Source organism: Euprymna scolopes, chromosome 20 (genome assembly GCF_053919585.1).
Source record: "Euprymna scolopes isolate OS-2025 chromosome 20, ASM5391958v1, whole genome shotgun sequence".
Lineage (NCBI taxonomy): Eukaryota > Metazoa > Mollusca > Cephalopoda > Sepiida > Sepiolidae > Euprymna > Euprymna scolopes.
Window position 1 is genome coordinate 974,653 of NC_136501.1, and position 22,788 is coordinate 997,440.

General features: G+C 35.1%; 2 protein-coding genes across 2 annotated transcripts in view; one reads left to right on the top strand and one right to left on the bottom strand.

The window, feature by feature from the left end:
- LOC145241282 (NADPH-dependent diflavin oxidoreductase 1-like) overlaps positions 1-20,005 on the top strand; it is an 80,528-nt gene extending 60,523 nt beyond the window's left edge. Inside the window, exons 12-16 of the mRNA XM_080104026.1 lie at positions 5,073-5,277; positions 12,026-12,085; positions 14,765-14,883; positions 15,790-15,884; positions 19,178-20,005. Coding sequence (XP_079960152.1) covers positions 5,073-5,277; positions 12,026-12,085; positions 14,765-14,883; positions 15,790-15,884; positions 19,178-19,322 — 624 coding nt within the window. The 3' untranslated portion in view covers positions 19,323-20,005. The remainder of the gene's footprint in view (positions 1-5,072; positions 5,278-12,025; positions 12,086-14,764; positions 14,884-15,789; positions 15,885-19,177) is intronic.
- Positions 13,745-22,788, bottom strand: part of LOC145241281 (uncharacterized) — a 292,029-nt gene continuing 282,985 nt past the window's right edge. Inside the window, exon 46 of the mRNA XM_080104025.1 lies at positions 13,745-14,647. Within this exon, the coding sequence (XP_079960151.1) occupies positions 14,567-14,647 (81 nt within the window). The 3' untranslated portion in view covers positions 13,745-14,566. The remainder of the gene's footprint in view (positions 14,648-22,788) is intronic.

Consider the following 22,788-nt stretch of genomic DNA (forward strand, 5'->3'; position numbering starts at 1 on the left):
TAATATATAAGTTCTATAGCCTATGAGTGTATGTAATTGCTAAAAGAGTACTTGTGGCTCAACAGATAAAATTAATTTGCCAATCAGAAGTTTTGCAACACCTTTATGTCAGTTTACAAAGATTAAAATCAAAATAAAATATTAAGTCTGGTGTTTATGCATTTATGTTACCGTGCTATTTTTTAAAATTGTATTTTCAAGTTAAATTTGTATTTTACAATATCTGTTTTTATTAAATTGTTGGGAGAAGTACAGAATAATTACAAAACACCCTCCCCTCCCCATGTTTAGAATGGCTTTCTAAATAATAACGCTATGATTTCGGCACAGTAACATAAGTGCATAAGTATCCTGAATCTTATGTCTAGAATCCTTATTCCAATTTTGACCAAAATCCATTACATGATTCTAGAAAATGTCTAAAATAAAAGGATTAAGCTAAAGGTATCTTAAGAAGAACTTGAAATTCAGGGAATCTTGCTTAAGCGGTGTCAAATGAACATGGATCAAATTCAATGCAAACCTCTATCTTTACTATAATATAAAAATAACTTTGTCTGTGTGTGAGTTTGTTCCCTATGAACTCCAAAATGGCTGGACCGATTTTTATAAAATTTTCACACAAAGGCACTTTATGTGCCTGGCAGTGTTCTTAGGTTTTGTATTGGAATGCCTCCAATAATCGATAATTGAAATAATCCGATGAAAGAAGGAACAGGCGATACTTCATACATCAACTCCAGGTTGAATATTTTTTTTGGATATTCCAAAGTATCTCTACTATTATATAAACGTTCTATAAGTATATACTGGGCCGATTTTTATGAAATTTCACACAAAGGTACTTTATGTGCCTGGCAGTGTTCTTAGATAAGTTTTGTATCGGAATGTCTTTGATAAGTATCAATAGTCGATAATCGAAATATCTAGAAAATGTCTAAAATTTAAGGCTTAAGTTTAAGAGGCTTTAAAAAGTAATTAAAATTCAGAACATTTTGCTTAATTTATGTACAGTGATAATGGGTCGAATTTAATGCAAATCTGAAATGTTTTCATTTTTAAATGGGAGCTTGTGCCTACATTATGCATTTCAAAATCCTTTAAAATGCCTCAAGAAACTGAAATTAGGAGTTTATTAATTGATGTTTAATACGTATAGTTAAGATTTGACAAAAAAATTGGAGATTTCCAAATTCTCACAGAGGGCTTCCACTCTTTTTCTTATCTGCTTTGCATAAACTAAATATAGCCCGCATTCGAACCTAGCAACTATATTCCAAAATTCATAAAGATTGGTTAATTAGTTTAAAATTGAATTCTGTACATATAAATATATAAACATATACACACATCTAACTTTATATAAAGACTAGCAGGGTTACCCGGCATTGTCTGTGGCCATAAAAAAAAAAACAAAAAAACAAAGTAGAAGTGAAATAGTGTGAAACACTTTTCTATCTTCCTCTCTTTCTATCTTCCTCTCTTTCTATCTTTCTCTCTTTCTATCTTCCTCTCTTTCTATCTTCCTCTCTTTCTATCTTCCTCTCTTTCTAGCTTCCTCTCTTTCTAGCTTCCTCTCTTTATCTCTATCTCTCCCATTTTCTGTCTCTTTCCCCAACTCTCTTTTTTTCCCCAGTTGCAGCAAGAGTATTTCATTAAAAAAAATTATCCCTTTTAAATCTAATACTGTACTCTAACATTTACTTTTCCGGAACAATGCTGAATAGAAAAAACACTATGACATTCCCACACATATGAATGATATGAAGAGAAATGATGTAGATAATGAAAACAGTCCAAAGATATTTAAATGTAATAGTTATGTACATTTATTACCCTCAGACAGTTCCATGAGATTTTGTAGGAGTGCAAATACTATGTTATTTTGAATATTTGGTCAGGGTTTACTTGTAGGGGAAATATCCTTATGCCAGGTTATCCTGACAAACCTCTGTACAGAAAACCCCTAGATATTTGATGATTGTATCTAGTCAGCATTCAATTCAAAGTAAGGAGTTATTTTACATTGGTATTATTTTTATCTGTTAAATTTGCAATATGATGAACATGATGTTATTTTCATCTGTTGAATTTGAGATAAACAATAGATTGAAAACAATCCTATATAAGTTTAAGATAATTCAATGATTTGGATTTTTTTCTGTTTATTTATCTTTTGAATTATTTATTATTATTATTACATTTATTTATTGTATTATTAATTTTTATATTTCAGTTAATACAATCCTTTTCAGTTTCTTTTATTTATTTTTATGTGTGTGTGTGTGTGTGTGTGTGTGTGTGTGTGTGTGTGTGTGTGTGTGTGATTCATTTAATCATGTAAATTAATATATGAAGATATGATTTTATGCATAAATTTATCAGTATTTACTTCAACAGTGCCACATACATAGGTAGAGCTAGGTAGTAAGTTATGAAAATATATATAGCAATTAAGCTACACAGAATGTTCCACGTTTCATTCTTGTGAGAATTTGTCACAAGAATGAAAGGCAGAATATTCTGTGTAGCTTAATTGCCATATATATTTTCATAACTTACTATATATATATTACGGTCGTCAGTTTTGCATAAGCAATATCGCCTGAAGAGGTGTCTAGTCACTTGTAACTGGTTGACCGAAACATGCTCATGAATGTGTAATGACATGTAAGTGCTTATGTAAAACAAATAAAAAGTATATTTTGCCCTACTTCAGTATTGAGCACTCTTGCATTAACCTTGTTAAAATTTCATTGGTTGCTTTACCTCTGGAAAATATTAACCTGTCATTAAAGGAGTTTAAGAATAATTAATCATAATAGAATTAAACATAAAAATTATTATTTTTATTATTTTGATTTTCTGATCTTATGTTTGAGGTTAGACGTTTCATGATATAACTTCCAACTTTCCATCATGTCATTTCACTTGTGTTTCTTTTAATTCTTTAATAAATCTTAAATTATGCATGTGTGGATCTGTGTCTATTTAGCATCGGGTTGTAATTGTCATTCAGAAAAAGCTGAATAAAATTTTTATTACTACAACCTCATGTTGGTCAAAGTGTTCGCTTTGTCTTATCCCTCCATTCCAAAACCCATCTTTCCCGATGTGCTACTGATGTGGAGAAACATAGCAATAAGCGGCCACAGTTGTATGGTAATGGGGAAACCCTTGCGATACAAGAATAATAAAATCATGCAAAATTAGGTGCTGTTGGGAGTCTGAGGTAGCAGCATAAATGGAATTCCTGTTCGACAGGCATCGTTTTTGTTTTAGGATACTGTCTCGTTTGCATGTAATTTTATTGGTGGTTAAGGAGAAGAGAAAAAAAAACTGCTGCTGCTTGGGTGAAAAGCGAGCATCTTCATTATTGAAAAAAAGAAAGAACTGAAAAAATAATCTGAGTTGAGTGTGTGTTTTGTTTTCAACTCAAAAGAATTTACGTGACTGAAATAGGAATTGATTGCCTAAATGCATTGTGTTTGGTCATAAAAAATTATGGATAATCTTTCTCCCAACCTTTTTTTTTCTTTTCTTCTGCCTGTCCTATGTCCCAACCTTATTAGCAAATTAAAAAATTTTTTTAAATTATACTTATCTCCACCCAAGTATGGACAAAACTACTCCGGGCACTCTTGGGCAAAGTGTAACGTCCTACCAACCTGAACACCATATTTTTCAGTTTTTTTTTCTTCTGCCTACCTTACTTTTCAAGCCAATACTCAGCTGTTCAACCCAACTAAAACTCCACGTCTATATCTAAAATCTAAAATCATCTTTCTAATTTATTATGTCATCACCTGATTGTTTTCATATAATCCATTATTATTGCCACATTTCAAACTGGCCTCTTCATTCCAAAATCTTTATTCAAATTCCATTCTATCAAGTTAACATGCCTAAGTTATTATTTATTAACATTTAATTCTAAAATACCTCTTTAGGTGACATTCCATTTACACTTACAAAACACAATCATAATAATAATTAACTATTTTATTTTCCGGCATTGCCCAGAACTAACAACATAATACTTAAACTATATCCATAGATGAGACTCCAATTTAGGAGCTTTGGAGAGAGTATTATGAAAGCAATTTCCAACAGTCAGGGAAGCGAAATTCCGTAAAGCATTTGTTAAAGTTTGGAGAGAACTGGGGCAATCACAGTAGAGCATTTTTTAACTAAAATAGCAAAGATGAGATGAGGTCCACATACTTTTTTGGCGTTTAGGTTTTTATATGTTATCATGAACATGAGTAATTTTCAGATCATCAAATGTGCTTTCTGTCGGACATGCAGGTTAACCTTCTCGGTTGCGATGCGAACTATCTCATAGTTGTTGGATGGTGGAAATTGTTGATTGCCTATTATTACACCGTTCAATGTAAAACCGAAACGAAGCTGTTCTGCTTGAAAAGGGTGCCATTTTTTTCTTATTCATATTTATATTGATTCTTTGTTTCTGTGTGGGAACATTTGCTTCAATTGCTGCTTTAAACCATTTAGTAGCCTCGTTTGCATGCTGTTTCACAAGAAGAGTCTCTGCAACCTCTTTCCTACATTATTTTGATGGCAAGTGTTCGGCTGAGCTTCAATCTATGGTTCCCCCTTGCCAATCTTTCACAAAAAGCATCCATATAGCCAAAAACACTATCAATAAATTCCCCCAATCTCTATCTTTGTCTAAACCTAAACATGGATTCCATCAACAAAGTTTTTTTTCCTAGAACTACCCGTCTTTAGAACTGTTCCACTGGTCTGCTTTCCAGCTGACTACAATATTGTTGTCTTCAAGTCCAATGTAAACAAGTTCTTATTGAACCGTCCTCATAAATAATCTAATTATACCGAATTTCCATTACAAACGATTACTATATTACTGTCCCAATGACTACAGTACACACATTAACCCTTATCCTCGAGTGACCTCCGTGCCTTGATATGTGGGAACCCTTTTGTAAAAAAAAGAGAAAAGATACTACGCCATGTAGACATATTTTGAGAGTTTACCCATTCTATTTTTATCATAATGAAACGTCATTCTATTTTGTAAAATATTTCAGGTTTCCGAGACAGAAATTGATATTTTGGTTGCTGTCGTGAAATACAAAACTAAACTCGTCAAACCTCGTCGTGGAGTTTGTTCAAACTGGATTGCCATTCAAGATCCCAAAGCTGATCCTGAAACTTTCCTACCTGTGTGGATAAAACTTGGATCATTTATTTTACCCCCAAAGCCCGAAATTCCTATTATCATGGTTGGACCAGGTAAGAAAAACATAAAACAAATCAGAGATAACTCTCTCATTGCCTGGAAGCAAGATTACATACAAAAAACAGTGTTTCGAAACTACTAATTTAATAACAGGTCTTTACTGATGTCATACAGCAAAGCAGTTCTGTATGTGGATGACTATAAATGCTCCCTCTCTTAGGTCGAGCATATTGGAAAGTGATAAACAAACTGGCACTAGCGTATTAAGCGATGATCTTTGTGTAAACAATTAGAGCTTGGGCGTTTGCACAATGTTTGAATATTGTTAATTCATATGCCAATCTAGCAGCAGCCGAATAGCATAACAATTAGGAGCGCCGACTTGTCTAGGCAGTCAAGTTTGAAGTAGTTGCTTATCTAGCCACACTGAGGAGCTGTGATACAGCAAAACAGTACTATATGTACATGACTATATATATATATATATATATATATATATATATATATATATATAAAGCTGAACGTGTGTGTGTGTGTGTGTGTCTGGTCACGAATAGGCTCCTATATGGTTGACTATTTTAAAAACTGATTACATATAATGATAGAAGATGTATTGAGGATCAGGAATGGGTATGTTTCATCTGGCAGAATGGTTCATAAAAATTGTGGGGTCTGCGTTCGCGCCTGGATCCCAAAGTATGGAAATAAAAAATGAAAAAAAACATCTAGAAGGGTTTTTGATATAGATTTACATAAGAATACTTTCATAAGTATCTTTCAACTTAAATAGGGATGGTATAATAAAATTATGGGGTCTGCATTCGCGCCTATTCTGGCGAAAGAACTGACCCATTAAATTATCGCCCTATTAGCCTCCTCCCACTTTTTGCCAAAATATTTGAGACCTTAATTAACCATACTCTAGTCCAGCACCTTACAGATGCTAAACTTCTGACCGACCATCAATATGGATTTAGACAAGCCCGTTCCACGGCAGACATCCTCACTGTAATCTCTGAACGCATATACCATTCACTGGACAAAGCGGGAGAGGGCAGAGCGGTAGCTCTAGATATATCTAAGGCTTTTGACAGGGTATGGCATGAGGGTCTCCTCAGGAAGATTAGATCTTACGGTATCATTGGTAGAATACTTAACATAATTAAATCCTTCTTAGATAAGAGAAAAATCCAGGTTGTCCTCGACGGTCGTACATCTAAACAATATGATATAAATGCGGGAGTGCCCCAGGGATCTATCCTTGGTCCTCTGCTGTTCCTGATATTCATAAATGACCTCCCCGACAAAATTGCCTCTGAGATGGGTATATATGCTGATGACACCACACTCTATAGCAGGCACGACAGGAAAACAAATGAACATATATCTAAAGTAATGGCAGAAACACTAGAGGATGACCTCCAATCAGTAGTGGAATGGGGACAAAAATGGATGGTAACGTTCAATGCCACCAAGACAAAACTGGTTTCATTCAATAATTACAAGAAACCTTCTCTACCACCTATAGCAATGGCCAGCAACTCTTTATCTGAGAGTACGTCTTTCAAGCTCCTTGGCCTAACGTTCACAGGAAACATGAGTTGGAACAATTACATCGAGGGCATTGCCAGGGCCGCCGCGAGGAAGGTGGGCTCTCTCTACCGTGCTAGAAAACTTCTAACACCCGAAAGTATCCTGTACCTCTATAAGGCCACTATTCGCCCATGTATGGAGTATTGCTGTCATATTTGGGCCGGTGCATCGGCTACTAGTTTCTCGCTCCTTGACAGGGTTCAAAAGAGAGTCGCAAATCTGATAGGCCCTAAACTGGCATCAAAACTTCAGCCTCTGTCCCATCGTCGAAACGTTGCATCCCTCTGCCTGTTCTACAAGTATTATAATGGTGAATGCTCTGAAGAACTGCAAGCACTTGTGCCCCCACGACGTGAACACCCTCGACAGACCCGACAAGCTGCAAAATCCCACCCCCACACTGTAGAGATCCCTAGATGTAAAAGATCTTTCTACTCCAGTAGTTTCTTCCCCAGAACTGCTAGACTTTGGAATTCCATTCCAGGTCACTGCTTCCCCAACTGTACTGACATGCATAAGTTCAAGTGCAACGTGAACCAACATCTCGCTGCCCTAATCCCTACATAGTACCCCAGTAGATGTTTTCCCTGATAGTAGCCCCCTACATTAAAGTGGCAATGTGCCTTGTTTGGGGTGAAAATGTAATAAAAAAAAAATTTTTTTTTTAATTTGCGTAAGTATACTTTGATAATTATGTTTCAGTTTGAAGAAATATGGTATAATAAAATTATTGGGTGTTCATTCATGCCTGACCTACATAAAATGTAAATATGTCACAAAGTTTTACAAGGTTTTTTAAAAGGGGTGAGAGTCCACAATAACACCTTAACTTTAATCTTGATTCACGTTAGCTTTTATTTATTTTTTTGACTTGAATCATATTGGATCGAATAAATTCACCTCATAAATTCACGTTCTTATTAAAGTGAAAGCCAAAAAAAAGGCGGAACTTTAGACAATTCTCAACACACATTTTGCATAACTCTGTTTTTTTCCTTCTCCACTTGCACGTGGCACTCTTTCGAAAATAGATAAATAATAAAAAATAAGAACGTTACTTGTTATTGTATCAAAAGAAGGAAAAAATCCTGCTCACGTGATTATGTGTCTTTTTAAAAACATTTACATAACCTTTTTATTTATATATCTGTTTAAGCTGCGTGTTCTTTACATTACAATAGTACAACCCTGAATTCGATGGCACAATACTACACCGTTCAATACTGTAAAACTGAAACGAAGCTGTTCTGCTTGAAAAGGGCGCCATTTTCTTCTTATTCATATTTATATCGATTATTTGCTTTAAAAAACTAAAGTAATTACGTGTTTACTTTTTAATATCCCATTTTGCTGTTTCGGATTATTTTACTAAAGTAAGTAAAGCTTCATTATTTTTTAAAACTGTTTTTGTTTCTTTGTTTTTCGATATTTCGGTGATTTAGTAAGAGTGTTTAGCAGAAAAGCCAACAAATGACTATCCGAAAAAATAAATATACAAGAAATAAATGTTACCATAGTCAATAAAAGTTGTTCATGTTTTTTTTTGTTTTGAAATAGTTTTTAATACTCTTTACTTGAAATAATTTCAGTGAACCGAAATTAAAATGAAATTTAAGGCGATAACTACTTAAATGAATTTTTATATAAACTACACATGCCATAATCGAATATTCGTCAAGCACAAAATAACGGAAAACATTAAAATATGTTTATAAATATTCCTTACATTGACGGAACTCTCTTAAATTGTTAACACAGAATACTCAGGTGCCCCTCCTTCAAATTGAATACAGGGCTCTCCATTTCAAAATCGCTGCCATTTTGATTTTTTTTTAAAACCGGTTCATGAATTAAAAAAAAAATTTTTTTTACAAACTACTTAAAAATACAAACCAATGAACTTTTCTACCATAAAAGTGACTTTTATTGACTATGGTAACATTTATTGTATATTTATATTATTATATATGTAACATTTTCTCTTTGTAAGGAAACATCATTTTGTTGGTCACTCTTGGCTACGAATGAAAACAAAGTTGATATAAAAAATGTATTTTCGCAAAAATTATCTTTACTTTCATCATATTTTGCTTAGGATAAAATTTTTGAATATCAAAACCTATCTCTTTACAACCCTCTCCTTTTCATAACCTATCATACTTTCATCAATCACAGTCCATTGTCTGTAGGCTGTTTTTGAACCCAGTCAACGACAGGTACATCTGCTAGTATATATATATATATATATATATATATATATATATATATATATATATATATATATTATTGTTGGCATCCGTCTGTCTGATGAGACAACAGTTCTGCGCCTTAGATTAGTCTGTTGCAATATTACAGCATCTTCTGTGACTGTGCAAGCCTATTCTGGATCGACAGGCTCTGTTGCAGATGCCACGTGTATGAGTAGTGCCTCGTCATAAAAGCTGTTGTCTGCTCTCTCTCCTTTCTCTCCTTTCTCTCCTTTCCCTCCTTTCCCTCCTTTCTCTCCTTTCTCTCCTTTCTCTCCTTTCCCTCCTTTCTCTCCTTTCTCTCCTTTCCCTCCTTTCTCTCCTTTCCCTCCTTTCTCTCCTTTCTCTCCTTTCTCTCCTTTCTCTCCTTTCCCTCCTTTCTCTCCTTCCTCTCCTTTCCCTCCTTTCTCTCCTTTCTCTCCTTTCCCTCCTTTCTCTCCTTTCTCTCCTTTCCCTCCTTTCTCTCCTTTCCCTCCTTTCCCTCCTTTCTCTCCTTTCCCTCCTTTCCCTCCTTTTTCTCCTTTCCCTCCTTTCCCTCCTTTTTCTCCTTTCCCTCCTTTCCCTCCTTTCTCTCCTTTCTCTCCTTTCCCTCCTTTCCCTCCTTTTTCTCCTTTCTCTCCTTTCTCTCCTTTCTCTCCTTTCCCTCCTTTCTCTCCTTTCCCTCCTTTCTCTCCTTTCCCTCCTTTCCCTCCTTTCCCTCCTTTCTCTCCTTTCTCTCCTTTCCCTCCTTTCTCTCCTTTCCCTCCTTTCCCTCCTTTCTCTCCTTTCCCTCCTTTCTCTCCTTTCCCTCCTTTCCCTCCTTTCTCTCCTTTCTCTCCTTTCCCTCCTTTCTCTCCTTTCTCTCCCTTCCCTCCTTTCTCTCCTTTCCCTCCTTTCTCTCCTTTCTCTCCTTTCCCTCCTTTCTCTCCTTTCCCTCCTTTCTCTCCTTTCTCTCCTTTCCCTCCTTTCTCTCCTTTCTCTCCTTTCTCTCCTTTCTCTCCTTTCCCTCCTTTCTCTCCTTTCTCTCCTTTCCCTCCTTTCTCTCCTTTCCCTCCTTTCTCTCCTTTCTCTCCTTTCCCTCCTTTCTCTCCTTTCTCTCCTTTCCCTCCTTTCTCTCCTTTCTCTCCTTTCCCTCCTTTCTCTCCTTTCCCTCCTTTCTCTCCTTTCTCTCCTTTCCCTCCTTTCTCTCCTTTCTCTCCTTTCCCTCCTTTCTCTCCTTTCCCTCCTTTCTCTCCTTTCTCTCCTTTCCCTCCTTTCTCTCCTTTCTCTCCTTTCTCTCCTTTCCCTCCTTTCTCTCCTTTCTCTCCTTTCCCTCCTTTCTCTCCTTTCTCTCCTTTCCCTCCTTTCTCTCCTTTCTCTCCTTTCCCTCCTTTCTCTCCTTTCTCTCCTTTCCCTCCTTTCTCTCCTTTCTCTCCTTTCCCTCCTTTCTCTCCTTTCCCTCCTTTCTCTCCTTTCTCTCCTTTCCCTCCTTTCTCTCCTTTCTCTCCTTTCCCTCCTTTCTCTCCTTTCCCTCCTTTCTCTCCTTTCTCTCCTTTCCCTCCTTTCTCTCCTTTCCCTCCTTTCTCTCCTTTCTCTCCTTTCCCTCCTTTCTCTCCTTTCTCTCCTTTCCCTCCTTTTTCTCCTTTCCCTCCTTTCCCTCCTTTCTCTCCTTTCTCTCCTTTCCCTCCTTTCTCTCCTTTCTCTCCTTTCCCTCCTTTCTCTCCTTTCCCTCCTTTCTCTCCTTTCTCTCCTTTCCCTCCTTTCTCTCCTTTCCCTCCTTTCTCTCCTTTCTCTCCTTTCCCTCCTTTCTCTCCTTTCTCTCCTTTCCCTCCTTTCTCTCCTTTCCCTCCTTTCTCTCCTTTCTCTCCTTTCTCTCCTTTCCCTCCTTTCTCTCCTTTCCCTCCTTTCTCTCCTTTCTCTCCTTTCCCTCCTTTCTCTCCTTTCTCTCCTTTCCCTCCTTTCTCTTCTTTCTCTCCTTTCCCTCCTTTCCCTCCTTTCTCTCCTTTCCCTCCTTTCTCTCCTTTCCCTCCTTTCTCTCCTTTCCCTCCTTTCTCTCCTTTCCCTCCTTTCTCTCCTTTCCCTCCTTTCTCTCCTTTCTCTCCTTTCCCTCCTTTCTCTCCTTTCTCTCCTTTCCCTCCTTTCTATCCTTTCTCTCCTTTCCCTCCTTTCTCTCCTTTCCCTCCTTTCTCTCCTTTCCCTCCTTTCTCTCCTTTCTCTCCTTTCCCTCCTTTCCCTCCTTTCTCTCCTTTCCCTCCTTTCCCTCCTTTCTCTCCTTTCCCTCCTTTCTCTCCTTTCCCTCCTTTCTCTCCTTTCTCTCCTTTCCCTCCTTTCTCTCCTTTCACTCCTTTCACTCCTTTCCCTCCTTTCTCTCCTTTCCCTCCTTTCCCTCCTTTCTCTCCTTTCCCTCCTTTCTCTCCTTTCTCTCCTTTCCCTCCTTTCTCTCCTTTCCCTCCTTTCTCTCCTTTCCCTCCTTTCCCTCCTTTCTCTCCTTTCCCTCCTTTCTCTCCTTTCTCTCCTTTCTCTCCTTTCCCTCCTTTCTCTCCTTTCTCTCCTTTCTCTCCTTTCTCTCCTTTCTCTCCTTTCTCTCCGCTGCTGGTCTCTCTCTTCTCACTCCGCTTGGAGATGGCTTTACAGCTCTTTTTCTAGCAGCTGCAGTTTTCAGCCATGAACTCTTAGCCTGTTACGTCAATGCATCCTGTCCTCATATCTTGCTTGCAGACATTCTCATAGTGTAGGAGAGGTCTTTGTGCTGGTCTGGAGCCAGTTCTGAGCATGTCATAAAGAATTTCCTTCCGTTCATTCGTCTGGAATGACCAAGCCACCAGAAATACATATTGTGTGCAGATTATAAACCAAAAACTGTTTTATTTTTCTAAAATTTCTTCTTTACTCTCTATTGAAGACCAAAACATAAAAACCTAAGAAAAAAGAACAAACAAAATAAATTCCATCTTATTTCGGTTGTTGTTTAATTATTGTCATGCTTTTTTTAACAATTTTTCAGGTACAGGTATTGCTCCCTTCAGGTCTTTTATCCAGGAAAGAACATCCCAGAAAATTGGAGGTAAGAAATTTGAAAATTTTTCACCCACTTGCTTCTTTTCTCTATCCTGACAAGTTCTGGATATGACAGAAAACTTAACCTAGTTCTGAAACCCCAATTTGGTAGCATTGAAGTGTGTGTAGTTAGCCGTTGGTCGCCATTACTCCCAGGTCCATTCTGACTCAGAAGAGTAGTAGTATCTGCCAGAATCTCATCTATTAATTGAATAGTATTTTATCATTTTCAAACTATTCAGTAGTTTTTTTTTTTTGTTTTAATGGTGATAATTACTTTTCCTCTAATTAACTAACCAGTTAATACTCTGTTATTTTAAATATTTAGTCAGAGTTTACTTGGGGGTGGGGTATCCTTATGTCAGGTTGTCCTGACAAACTTCTTACACAGAGAGACATTAGACACTTGATGATAGTGCCTAGTAGGCACTGTAAACGCTTGTAGATGTGTATTTGCAAACGTGCGTTAGTGTTGGGATGATTAATCGGAATTGGGAATTGAAGGAATCAGAGAAAATTGTGCCTTCTTTCCAATGCCAAAAACGATTCTTGTAATTTTTTTATTTGGTTTATTTTTGTTAAAAACTTAATTTTCCATTGTTGTTACTAAAGATAAAATGGTAAATGTGTTTTGTTTTTAAACTATTAAAAAAATGTATAGATCACCCAAACAAGTGCATTTTTTATGTTCACAAAAATATATATTAATATAGTCATATAGATTAATATATATATTAATATATCATATAGATTAATATATATATTAATATATCATATAGATTAATATATATATTAATATATCATATAAATTAATATATATATCAATATATATATATTAATATATATTCATATAGATTAATATATATATTAATATATTCATGTAGATTAATATATAAATTAATATATTTACATAGATTAATATATAAATTAATATATTTATATAGATTAATATATATTTTAATATATTTATATAGATTAATACATAAATTAATATATCATATAGATTGATATATATAATAATATAATCATATAGATTATCATAGATTTTTGTGGTGATATAAAGGAAAACACTCTGAAACTAAATATATAGTGATTTTTAAGGAATTAAAAACAGAATCAGTAATTGTATCGGAATTAGGGAAAATTATTGAATCATCCCTTCACTAATGTGTGTGTGGCTTAATGTAAATTCATTCATCGTTTCTCTTCTCTCTATCACTCTTGCTTATGTCCTCTACATTCTCTGCATCTTTCTTTGTTTCAAACATAAAAGATAATTCTGGTTAGTATTTCTGAATGATTACTTAATATAATGAGATTCTTCTTAGGCAAAAGAAAAATCCGGGTTATGCTCGATGGTCGTCCAAACAACATGATATAAATATATTCACACATCTCGTTTCCTGCCTTTGTTTACTTCAAGGTTTCTGAGAAAATATTTTAATGTCTCTACATCTTTTTCTTCCTTTTTTCCTTATATTTTGTTAATGTTTGTATTTGTTAATGTGAAAAAAAAGGCTGTTAATAAAATATTAAAAAGGAAGAAAAGAAAAAGGGGGAAATATTAAGTTATGTCGGAAATAGTGTTGGAACATTAACACTCTTTAAACAATCTGAAAAGAAAGTATTGTTTTCGTCTACAGATATACACGTTAATACCAATAAATTCTTTTTTGATTTAAATTTATTTTCAAATCTTTTTCTTTATGTCCGATCGTGTTACATAGACTTTGGCTAACACTTCTCAGATTCTCATTGTATATTAACCCTTTATGACCTGAAATGTAGATAAATAAAAAAATATTTATTGTTAATTGTAGATGACAGCATACTTGTTATATTTCCGTTAAAATAAAAGTTTCTATGGCACATGATTTTGCACACGTTCCTTTTCCTTTTTAAAAGGGCTGAGTTTTTTTTCTTCTTCAACATTTCATTACGAACAGTTCTTGCGTTTACTGCTGCTACCTGCTATTTGCTCTTACGTTTACTATTTGCTCTTACATTTATTATTGGCTGTGAAATTAGTTCGGTAAAGCCTAGTAAAGAGGTTTTGCTCTGTCTTCCATTCTACGATAAAGCACCACAATTTACCAAACTAATTTTTTATTTTTCTCATGAAGAAGATAATTCGCCTGGATAAATTTGATGTTTCCTCGGCAGACCCTCAGGCCAACAAGCTTTGGAAATTATGGTTCCGCGACTTTAATTACTACTTATTAACTATCGCTTTGTTAAAGCCTGATAAGCTAGAAGTTCTCTATTTAAACATCGGTTCCTCTGTTGCTGACGTTATCAAAGATTGCTCTGGTTTTGAACATGCTGTGGAATTATTGAAAGACGTTTACAACAAGTCTCCAAGTGTTATTCACGCTAGACATCTGTTTTCCACGCATTTGCAAAAAGAAAGCGAGTCTGTCGACCAATACCTTCAGGCCTTGAATCGACTTGCCACTGACTGTTGTTTTAAAGACATATCAGCCACCATTTACAGGGATGAATCTGTCCGTGATGCATTCATTCGTGGTCTCCGATTCTCATTGATACGTGCTAGGCTCCTTGAAACAACCTGAAAAAGAAAATGCTTTTGTTCATATATGGATATATCCACTAATACCAATGAATTGTTTTTTTTTATATAAATTTATTTTATTCATCTGAATTATTTCTTTTTGTCCACTTTCAGGAAACTACCTTTTCTTTGGCTGCAGGAGTGAAAAGAAGGATTATTTCTTTCAAAAAGAATGGGGAAAACTTGAAAAACTTAATTTACTCAAAGTCTTTACTGCTTTCTCCCGAGATCAGGTTTCTCTTTTTCTGCTTTGTTTTTTTATGTCTTCGTTATGGATTATAGACCCTATCAAAAGTTTTTTACATGTCGAGAATTTATAGCTGTTAGCTTATTCACTTCAAAAATAGTATTTTCTATATATATAAAAACAATTTGCTGTTTAAGAACACAAGATGTTAAGTATCACTTATACCCATGAAAGGATGAGTCTGGATTACACAATACCCAAACAAATCATATTAGCAAAAGCAACTACTCCAATGACCAAAGAGAATGCTCAATGCAGACGCATAGAGAAACATGATTCATATATAAGTTATAAGTTAACCTCCTAAATGGATGATCTCATGATATAAACAAGGCACTTGTCACTGCTAGTAGGTTAACTGTGGCCTCGGACAGTTTTGTTGTCTGCATAGATGTCAGCAAATGACCTCAGGATGTGTATTGTTTGGTTTTAGGTACATAGAAGAAGAAAGGAAAATTCTTTGCAGTAAAAGATAAGTTCTTGCTGTGAATGTTTACATGTATGCATGCATAGATGGAATACTAATTAAAGTATTATGAAATCTGACCAACTCCCCAATGAATTCTTAACCATTTCTACACCAAAATTTATTTTTTTTAAATATTATACATCCGGGACATTGCTGATCAAGAAAATATAAATTTTGTGTTTGTTTTGGATTTTTAAAGTTTTAATGAGACGCACAGATATACATACATACACACAGACATTTGCCTTTTATATAATAGATAACTATGTCAAACAACTGTTGATATGATTAAATAACTTGTAGATAAATTTGTGTAGATGAATATTTAAGGTTATGTTTCAATTTGAATATTCCATTCCAAAATTCATGTTTCAATTATTCCTTTGCATAATCTCTCAATTTGTTTTTTGTTTTATTTTTTAGGAGGATAAAATCTATGTTCAGCATATTTTGAAAAAACAACGAGTCTTAGTTTGGGATTTACTTAAAAACCAAGGAGCCTATTTCTACATATCTGGGTGAGTAATAACTTGAAATCATGTGGTGGTGTGTGTGTGTTCTTTTTTTTTTTTTTTTTACATAGGCATCACCACTTATCAAGGCCACGAGGTCAGTCGAGGATAAGGGTTACAGATTGTACAGTAGGTAATTAAACAATATAGTAATCTTTAGTAATGGAAATTCAGTAAATTTGTTAACTTAAATGGAACGGCTCATCAAGAGCTTATTTATGTTGGACTTGAACACAACCATATTGTAGTCAGCCGGAAAGCAGGAAAACAGAAGACAATTCCATGGGCGTGCAGTTCTAAGAAAGAAGCTTTGTTTATAGAATCTACGTTTAGGTTTAGGCACAGATAAAGAGTGGGGGGGAATTAGTTTAGCGAGGGGGGGACCATAGATTGAAGCTCAGTCGAGCACTTGCCATGAAAATAACGATAAAGCAGAGACAAACTCGCAACATCTCTTCTGTGAGAAAGATGTTGCAAGGAAGAGAAAAGGACATCCCCTACGAGACTACGAAGTCTATTTTGAACTCTATCAAGGCAGGATAAGTTCTTTCTAGCAGCTCCTACCCAGATGTGGCAACAGTACTCCATCCTTGGACGTACCTGTCTCTTATCTAGGTAGAGAATTGCATCAGCAGTGAGATATCTACTGGATCGATAGAAGGAGCCCACCATTTTTCCAGAGGACTTGGCAACAGATTTGGTGTACGTGTTCCATTTCAGAGCAGGAGTAAAAGTCAAGCCCAGAAGCTTGTCAAAACATGGGGCCTCCCCAAGGCCTCCCCAAGAGCCATTCATTTCAATTGATGCCAGATGGGGATCAGAGTGTTGATGATGTAAAGATAAAAGCTTGGTTTTAGATACATTAAAAGTAACCAGCCACTTCTTTCTCCATTGTAATACATGCTCAACTCTCACACATTACAGAATTGTCTACACCGAGTTCAAATCCTCTTTTGAATTTATTGAAACTATAATATCATTCAGAAAGATATGAATAGCTCCTACACAACTTGTGATCAATGAATCATTTTCAATAGATATTCTGTGTTTCATAAGTAATAAAACTTAGTTCATTCCATTTATTAATTTTAGTACTTCCATAATATTCTCCATTTTTTAGCTGATGTTCATTTCTACTCCTTAATCTTCATCCTTGATGAGTAGTGACCTAATACTAAGAAAAAAACTTTTGGTACAAAAAATGGCTGATATGTCATAAAACAGACAAACCAAACTTGAAAATTCCTCATGTAAATTTCATATTGCAATTTTGGAATTTAAAGTAAAATTTTAAAAACAATGTGTGTCTGTGTTCAAAAATGATGCCCCACCCCTAAGCTGGAATCTGTAGCATTTTCTACCACTTCCGACTAAAGATCTCAATTTGAATGTGATTCAAGTTTTTATTTATTCACTACCACTACTCCTCATGAGCTATGACATGGGTCATCCACCAAACATACATAACAAGTTGTTATTTTATGTTTCAATCCTCAAAATATTTCTCTAAGAGTTATCGGGTCAGCAGTTAATGTATTTTGCGATAGTCAATGGCCAGCCGTATTTGCAGGAATTGGAAATCATTTTTTTCAGCATATCATTACTTGATGGTTGACTGAGGCAACCTCAGATATTTTGTATCAAAAATTCCTCTACATTCCATTTTTGAAAAGAATGTATCCTGTATTGCATTTGATATAACTGACGGGTTAACTGTTCGTAGTGAGAGCTTCATACTTTCCAAAAAATTCCAACAGAAACCAAACAACCAGCTCTCAGAAATTTCAATTGCTTTCAATGAAATAAATGCTCTGAAATCAAGGCTGCCTTCTGGATACTTGCGACCATTGCAAAAACGTCTTGTGCCAAATCTTTTAAATCTACAGTGACTAAGGCTTGGTTTCCAAAAGTTTGGGCGAATCTCAACCCGATGGATGTAAGATTTCTATTCTACTCATCACCAATGTACCAGACAGAAATGCATGCCTGTGGAACTCTGTTCCATCTGCGTGCTTCCCACCTGACTACAACCTGGATGTCTTCAAGTCCAACGTAAAAAAATTCCTAATAAACCGCCCCCTTAAGTAAACACTTCATTAAATCTCCACACTAACGTACTGTACTTGCAATAACCCTTATCCCTGAGTGACTTTCGGGCCTTGATAAGTGGTGACCACCATGTAAAAAAAAAAAAAAAGGCATGATCACTTCAGCATCTGATGAAGCCAAACATATCTGCATCAAATTTCATCCTTTGCTGGTTGTTTGTATAACAAGTTCAAAAAAGAATTTTATAAATATTGTTTTTTGTTTTCTTTAAATGTTGTTTCATCTGATCCCCTCCTCTTCATTGAAAGTTATAAATTTTGTCTTATCTGTATTAACGTAAAGTCATTCGCAGACTTTTCTAGTTCATGTAACAGCATTTGCACATCAGCAGTATAACTAGCACTAGAAATGATTTTTGTTTTTTCCTCTGTATATCTAAAACTAGATACAACTTCCATGAGAAAAGTTTGTGGAACACAATACCATAGAACTGCTTCCCAACTGACTATAAGATGGTTGTTTTAAAGTAAACACTTAAGTAAACACTTCATCAAATCTCCACACTAACGTAATGTACTTGCAATAACCCTTATCCCTGAGTGGCTTCCGGGCCTTGATAAGTGGTGATCACTATGTAAAAAAAAAAAAAAAAAAGTTCAGTGTTAACAAATTCTGGATCTGCAATGATGGATTTTTATCTCCACATAACCCAATCACAGGCTTGGTTCGGGTGAAGGCTGGTTGTATAGTGACCATTTTGCCAGGAGTCTGCCCATTTCATCATCCGCTTTTGTCTCGATAGCTTCCAAGTGATTTCAAATTTAAAAGCATCACACCTTCAGATGTTGTCATTACAATTATGGTCGAGCAGTGTAATTCTCAAGATCCAGTGGAGCATTTTAATTTCTTTAATGGTGAATTTTGGCTCTGCTTCCTTCGTTGCAAACACTTGGAGCTGTACAAAGCAACAGTAATCCAATAGATCTTCCATTTTAGAGAGTTATTGATCCTGAGATGAGTCCGACTATGATGAGTTCTTAATACTCTCTGGTTCCTTTCGTGCTTAATCAAGGAAAAACAGTCAGTGGTGCTGAGAACCTAAATCAGTTTCTTACAATGTAAAAATTTCTATGAAAGCCTGCAAATGTATCAACAGAAAAAAACGTAAAAAATGAATTCAAAATTGGTTAATATTTCGTGAATAACGTAATATTTGATTGTTTTACTATTTTTTTTTGTCTTCATTTCAGTAATGCCAACCAAATGCCGGACAATGTGCGAGATGCTGTTAAAGAAATCGTTCAAGAAGAGGCTGAGGTGTCTGAGGAGGAGGCCAACGAGTATATCAACATGCTTGAACGAACGAAACGTTTCCAGGTTGAAGCCTGGTATTAACGATACACAAATTTACCAACGAACATTACTGCTGCAATTAAAACATGAACAAAAGTTATGCATAACAATGGGAAATGTATTTGGTTTGGGGTTTGATCATCCAAAAGTTGTAAGTTTTTTAAGCTTATCGATAAATAGTTTAATCTTTTCAAGTGGGCTTACTGTTTGGTCTATTCTAAATGATACCAATGTATGTATATATATATATATATATATATATATATATATAGTAAGTTATAAAATATATATGGCGATTAAGCTACACTAAATATTCCGCGTTTCATCCACTCTAGGATTCTTCAGGCTTACGTAAGCTTAAAGAATCCTAGAGTGGATGAAACGCGGAATATTCAGTGTAGCTTAATCGCCATATATATTTTATAACTTACTAACTAGCTCTACCTACATATTGAGCACTGTTGAAGTAAATACTTAAAGTTTACGCATAAATTTATACTTTCGTACATTAATTTATGTGAGTAAATTAAGTAGTTATATATTCCAGAAGAGTGAACAGATGGAGTAAGTTGGGCTCGTGATTCTCAGAAACAGATGAACTTTTGTATTGTCTGTGTTCAGTTGGAGTTATGTTTTGATTTGGTCGGACTCAGGGTTCTGATTATAAGTCACTCATACGGTGGAGGAGTATCATTCGTAAAATAAAAATTGTTATTTGTTTTAAATCTGAGTTTTGGTTTTGTTTGGAGGGAGAATCCTTTTGTTACAGCAATGAAATTAGTTTATTTGGGCAGCATTGTTTTCTCTTATGCAGGTTTCATTGAACAGCAGGGATAATTCCTGTTTGTTTTTCTTGCAATTTATTTTTTTCTCCATTTAGCGAGCCAATGTTCGAACTTTCTTTTTGAGTGTAAAAAGGAATTTGCCATAGTTGCGAATATGACACCTCCAAAAACGAATTTAGAAACATTAATAAAAAATGCTTCCATTTTAGCCGTCTCACATTGTAGTTTGCACCTCCCAATAAAAAGCAAGCAGTCAGCACCAACCCTATTTAGGGTTTAACTGGCTGCCGCCGAAGGAGGAAGTTTCATGGTAGTATGAAATTCACAAGCGGCCCCCAGTCGCATGTATATTCCCGTTAGAGAAGATGATGACGTTAAGTTTTTGCAACTTTTTGCAGGGATGTGTCGACGTCCTCCTACATACAGTGCCTGGGCTTCCCAAATTGGTCACATTTTAGTAATGACCAAGCTCAATGTTGCTTAACTTCGGTGATCTGATGGGAACCGGTGTGTTAATGTGATTATGCCGTATATCCCAATCATTAAAGCCCTACCTATTCGCATATCCCAATCATTAAAGCCCTACCTATTCGTATATCCCAATCATTAAAGCCCTACCTATTCGTATATCCCAATCATTAAAGCCCTACCTATTCGTATATCCCAATCATTAAAGCCCTATTCGCATAAACGGACCATTAATATGAGGTGAAAGGCTTAAGTACTATTAATGATTTTAAAAGATTTTAATCGACTTTTCAATAAATTCACAAAACACAATTTTTAATTCATCACATGCTTGAAGATGACTCATGGAAGTCGGAAATATTCATGACTATGGCAAATTTCTTTTTATAATCGAACACAAAGGAAAAAATGGATTGTTAGAAAACTCCATTGATTACTGTACACGCAATAACTCTTATCCCAGAGTGGCCTTGATAAGTGGTGACTTCATTGTTAAAAAAAAAAAAAAAAAGGAATTATCCTTGCTGTTCAAGAAAACATGCATTAGAGAAATGAGACCACAATATTGAAATGGAGATTAGATTCATAATTCAACGAATGTACACAAACATATGTTCACGCGCAAAATGAAAAATCTATTTGAAATAACAAGGTTCATTATTTTGAAATTTCATTGAATAGAAATTAGATACGTTCATTATTTTTTCTAATAAATTGTGGATGACTAATCTATAAATGGTATTGAAAATTATTCAAATTCTCAAAAAATCATTAAAACCTGTAAAGAAGGGATACAGAATTTTAATTATCCGACAAGAAGTATGAATAAACTTGAAAGACCTTATTCTGTGGAGTTTCAAAAAATGCAATTCTTCTCAGAGAAAAGAGGTTTGCAAAATATACAATAAATTTTGAAGATTCATTCACTAAAAAAACTACAATATTTGTAGTTTCTTCATATTTGCATAAAAAAGTCTTAAACAGTGAAAGTCCATAAAGATTCATAATGATTATGAAAGCAGGAACAAGGAAAAAGGTTGAAGTATAAAAGGATATGGTAAAAATCTATTGAATAAGAAGGTAAAATCCAGGAAGAACAGGATAAATCCAATAAAGTCCATTAATAATCCATAATAATGGGAAACAGAATTACGATGTCCAGGGTAAGTTCATGCTTTCAGAAAATCCATTGGATCATGGAGAAGTAAAATTCAAGTTCTTTAAAAACACAAGTTTTTAAAAATATTAAGGAAAAGGCAACATGGAAATAGGTAAAAGCAAAACTATTTTAAACAACTGGAAAAAAAAGTTAAATGAAAACTCAAGAATAAGAATATGTCATCCACAGTCATGATAATATGCTCTTTAGCATACTCCATCACAACCTATACTCTTAGGTAATTTGATGCAAAAATTTGGTTTAATTTTAACGCATCCAAAACCAAGCTTTCATCTTTTCACCATAAATGCTCTGATCCCCATTTGGCCCCAATTAATATGAATAATTCTCGTCTAAAAGAGGCTCCCTATTTTGACAAACTTTTGGGTCTGACCTGAAATGAAAGACTTATATCAAATCTGTTGCAAGGTTACCGGTAAAATGGTTGCATCATTCTACTGCTTCAGAAGGTATCTAACTCCCGATGCAATCCTTTACATGTATAAGAGCCAGATATGTGCTAAAATTGTTGACATATCTGGGCAGGAGCTGCTCTTAACATCCTATGCTGCCTTAACAAAGTTAAAAACTGACTTCAAAACCGAGTGGGTGATACTATTTTTTTCCCCTGCAACCTCTTTCTCACAGAAGAGATGTTGCGAGTCTGTCTCTGCTCTATTGTAATTTTTAGTGCTCGTCTGAGCTCCAATCTATGCTACTCCCCACCTTGCCAAACTTTAAAAAAAAAACACTCATCTAGCTACAACAACTATCAACACAATAAAGTTTCTTACCTAGAACTGCCCACCTGTGGAATTCTGTTTCGTTGACTTGCTTTCCAGCTGATTTCAATATTGTCATCTTCAAGTTTTTGTTGAGCCGACTCCCCTAAATAATCCATTTCTACCCCATTTCCACTATTAACTATTAATACACTGTTGTCTCAGTGACTACAGTACACTAATTGACCTTTATCCTCGAGTGGCCTTTGGGCCTTGATAAATAGTGGCTCCCATAATAAAAAAAAACAGATGAAATTCATATAAAAGGGAAATTTCGAGCAACATACAAGTATGAGTCGTGATAAAATGGAGCA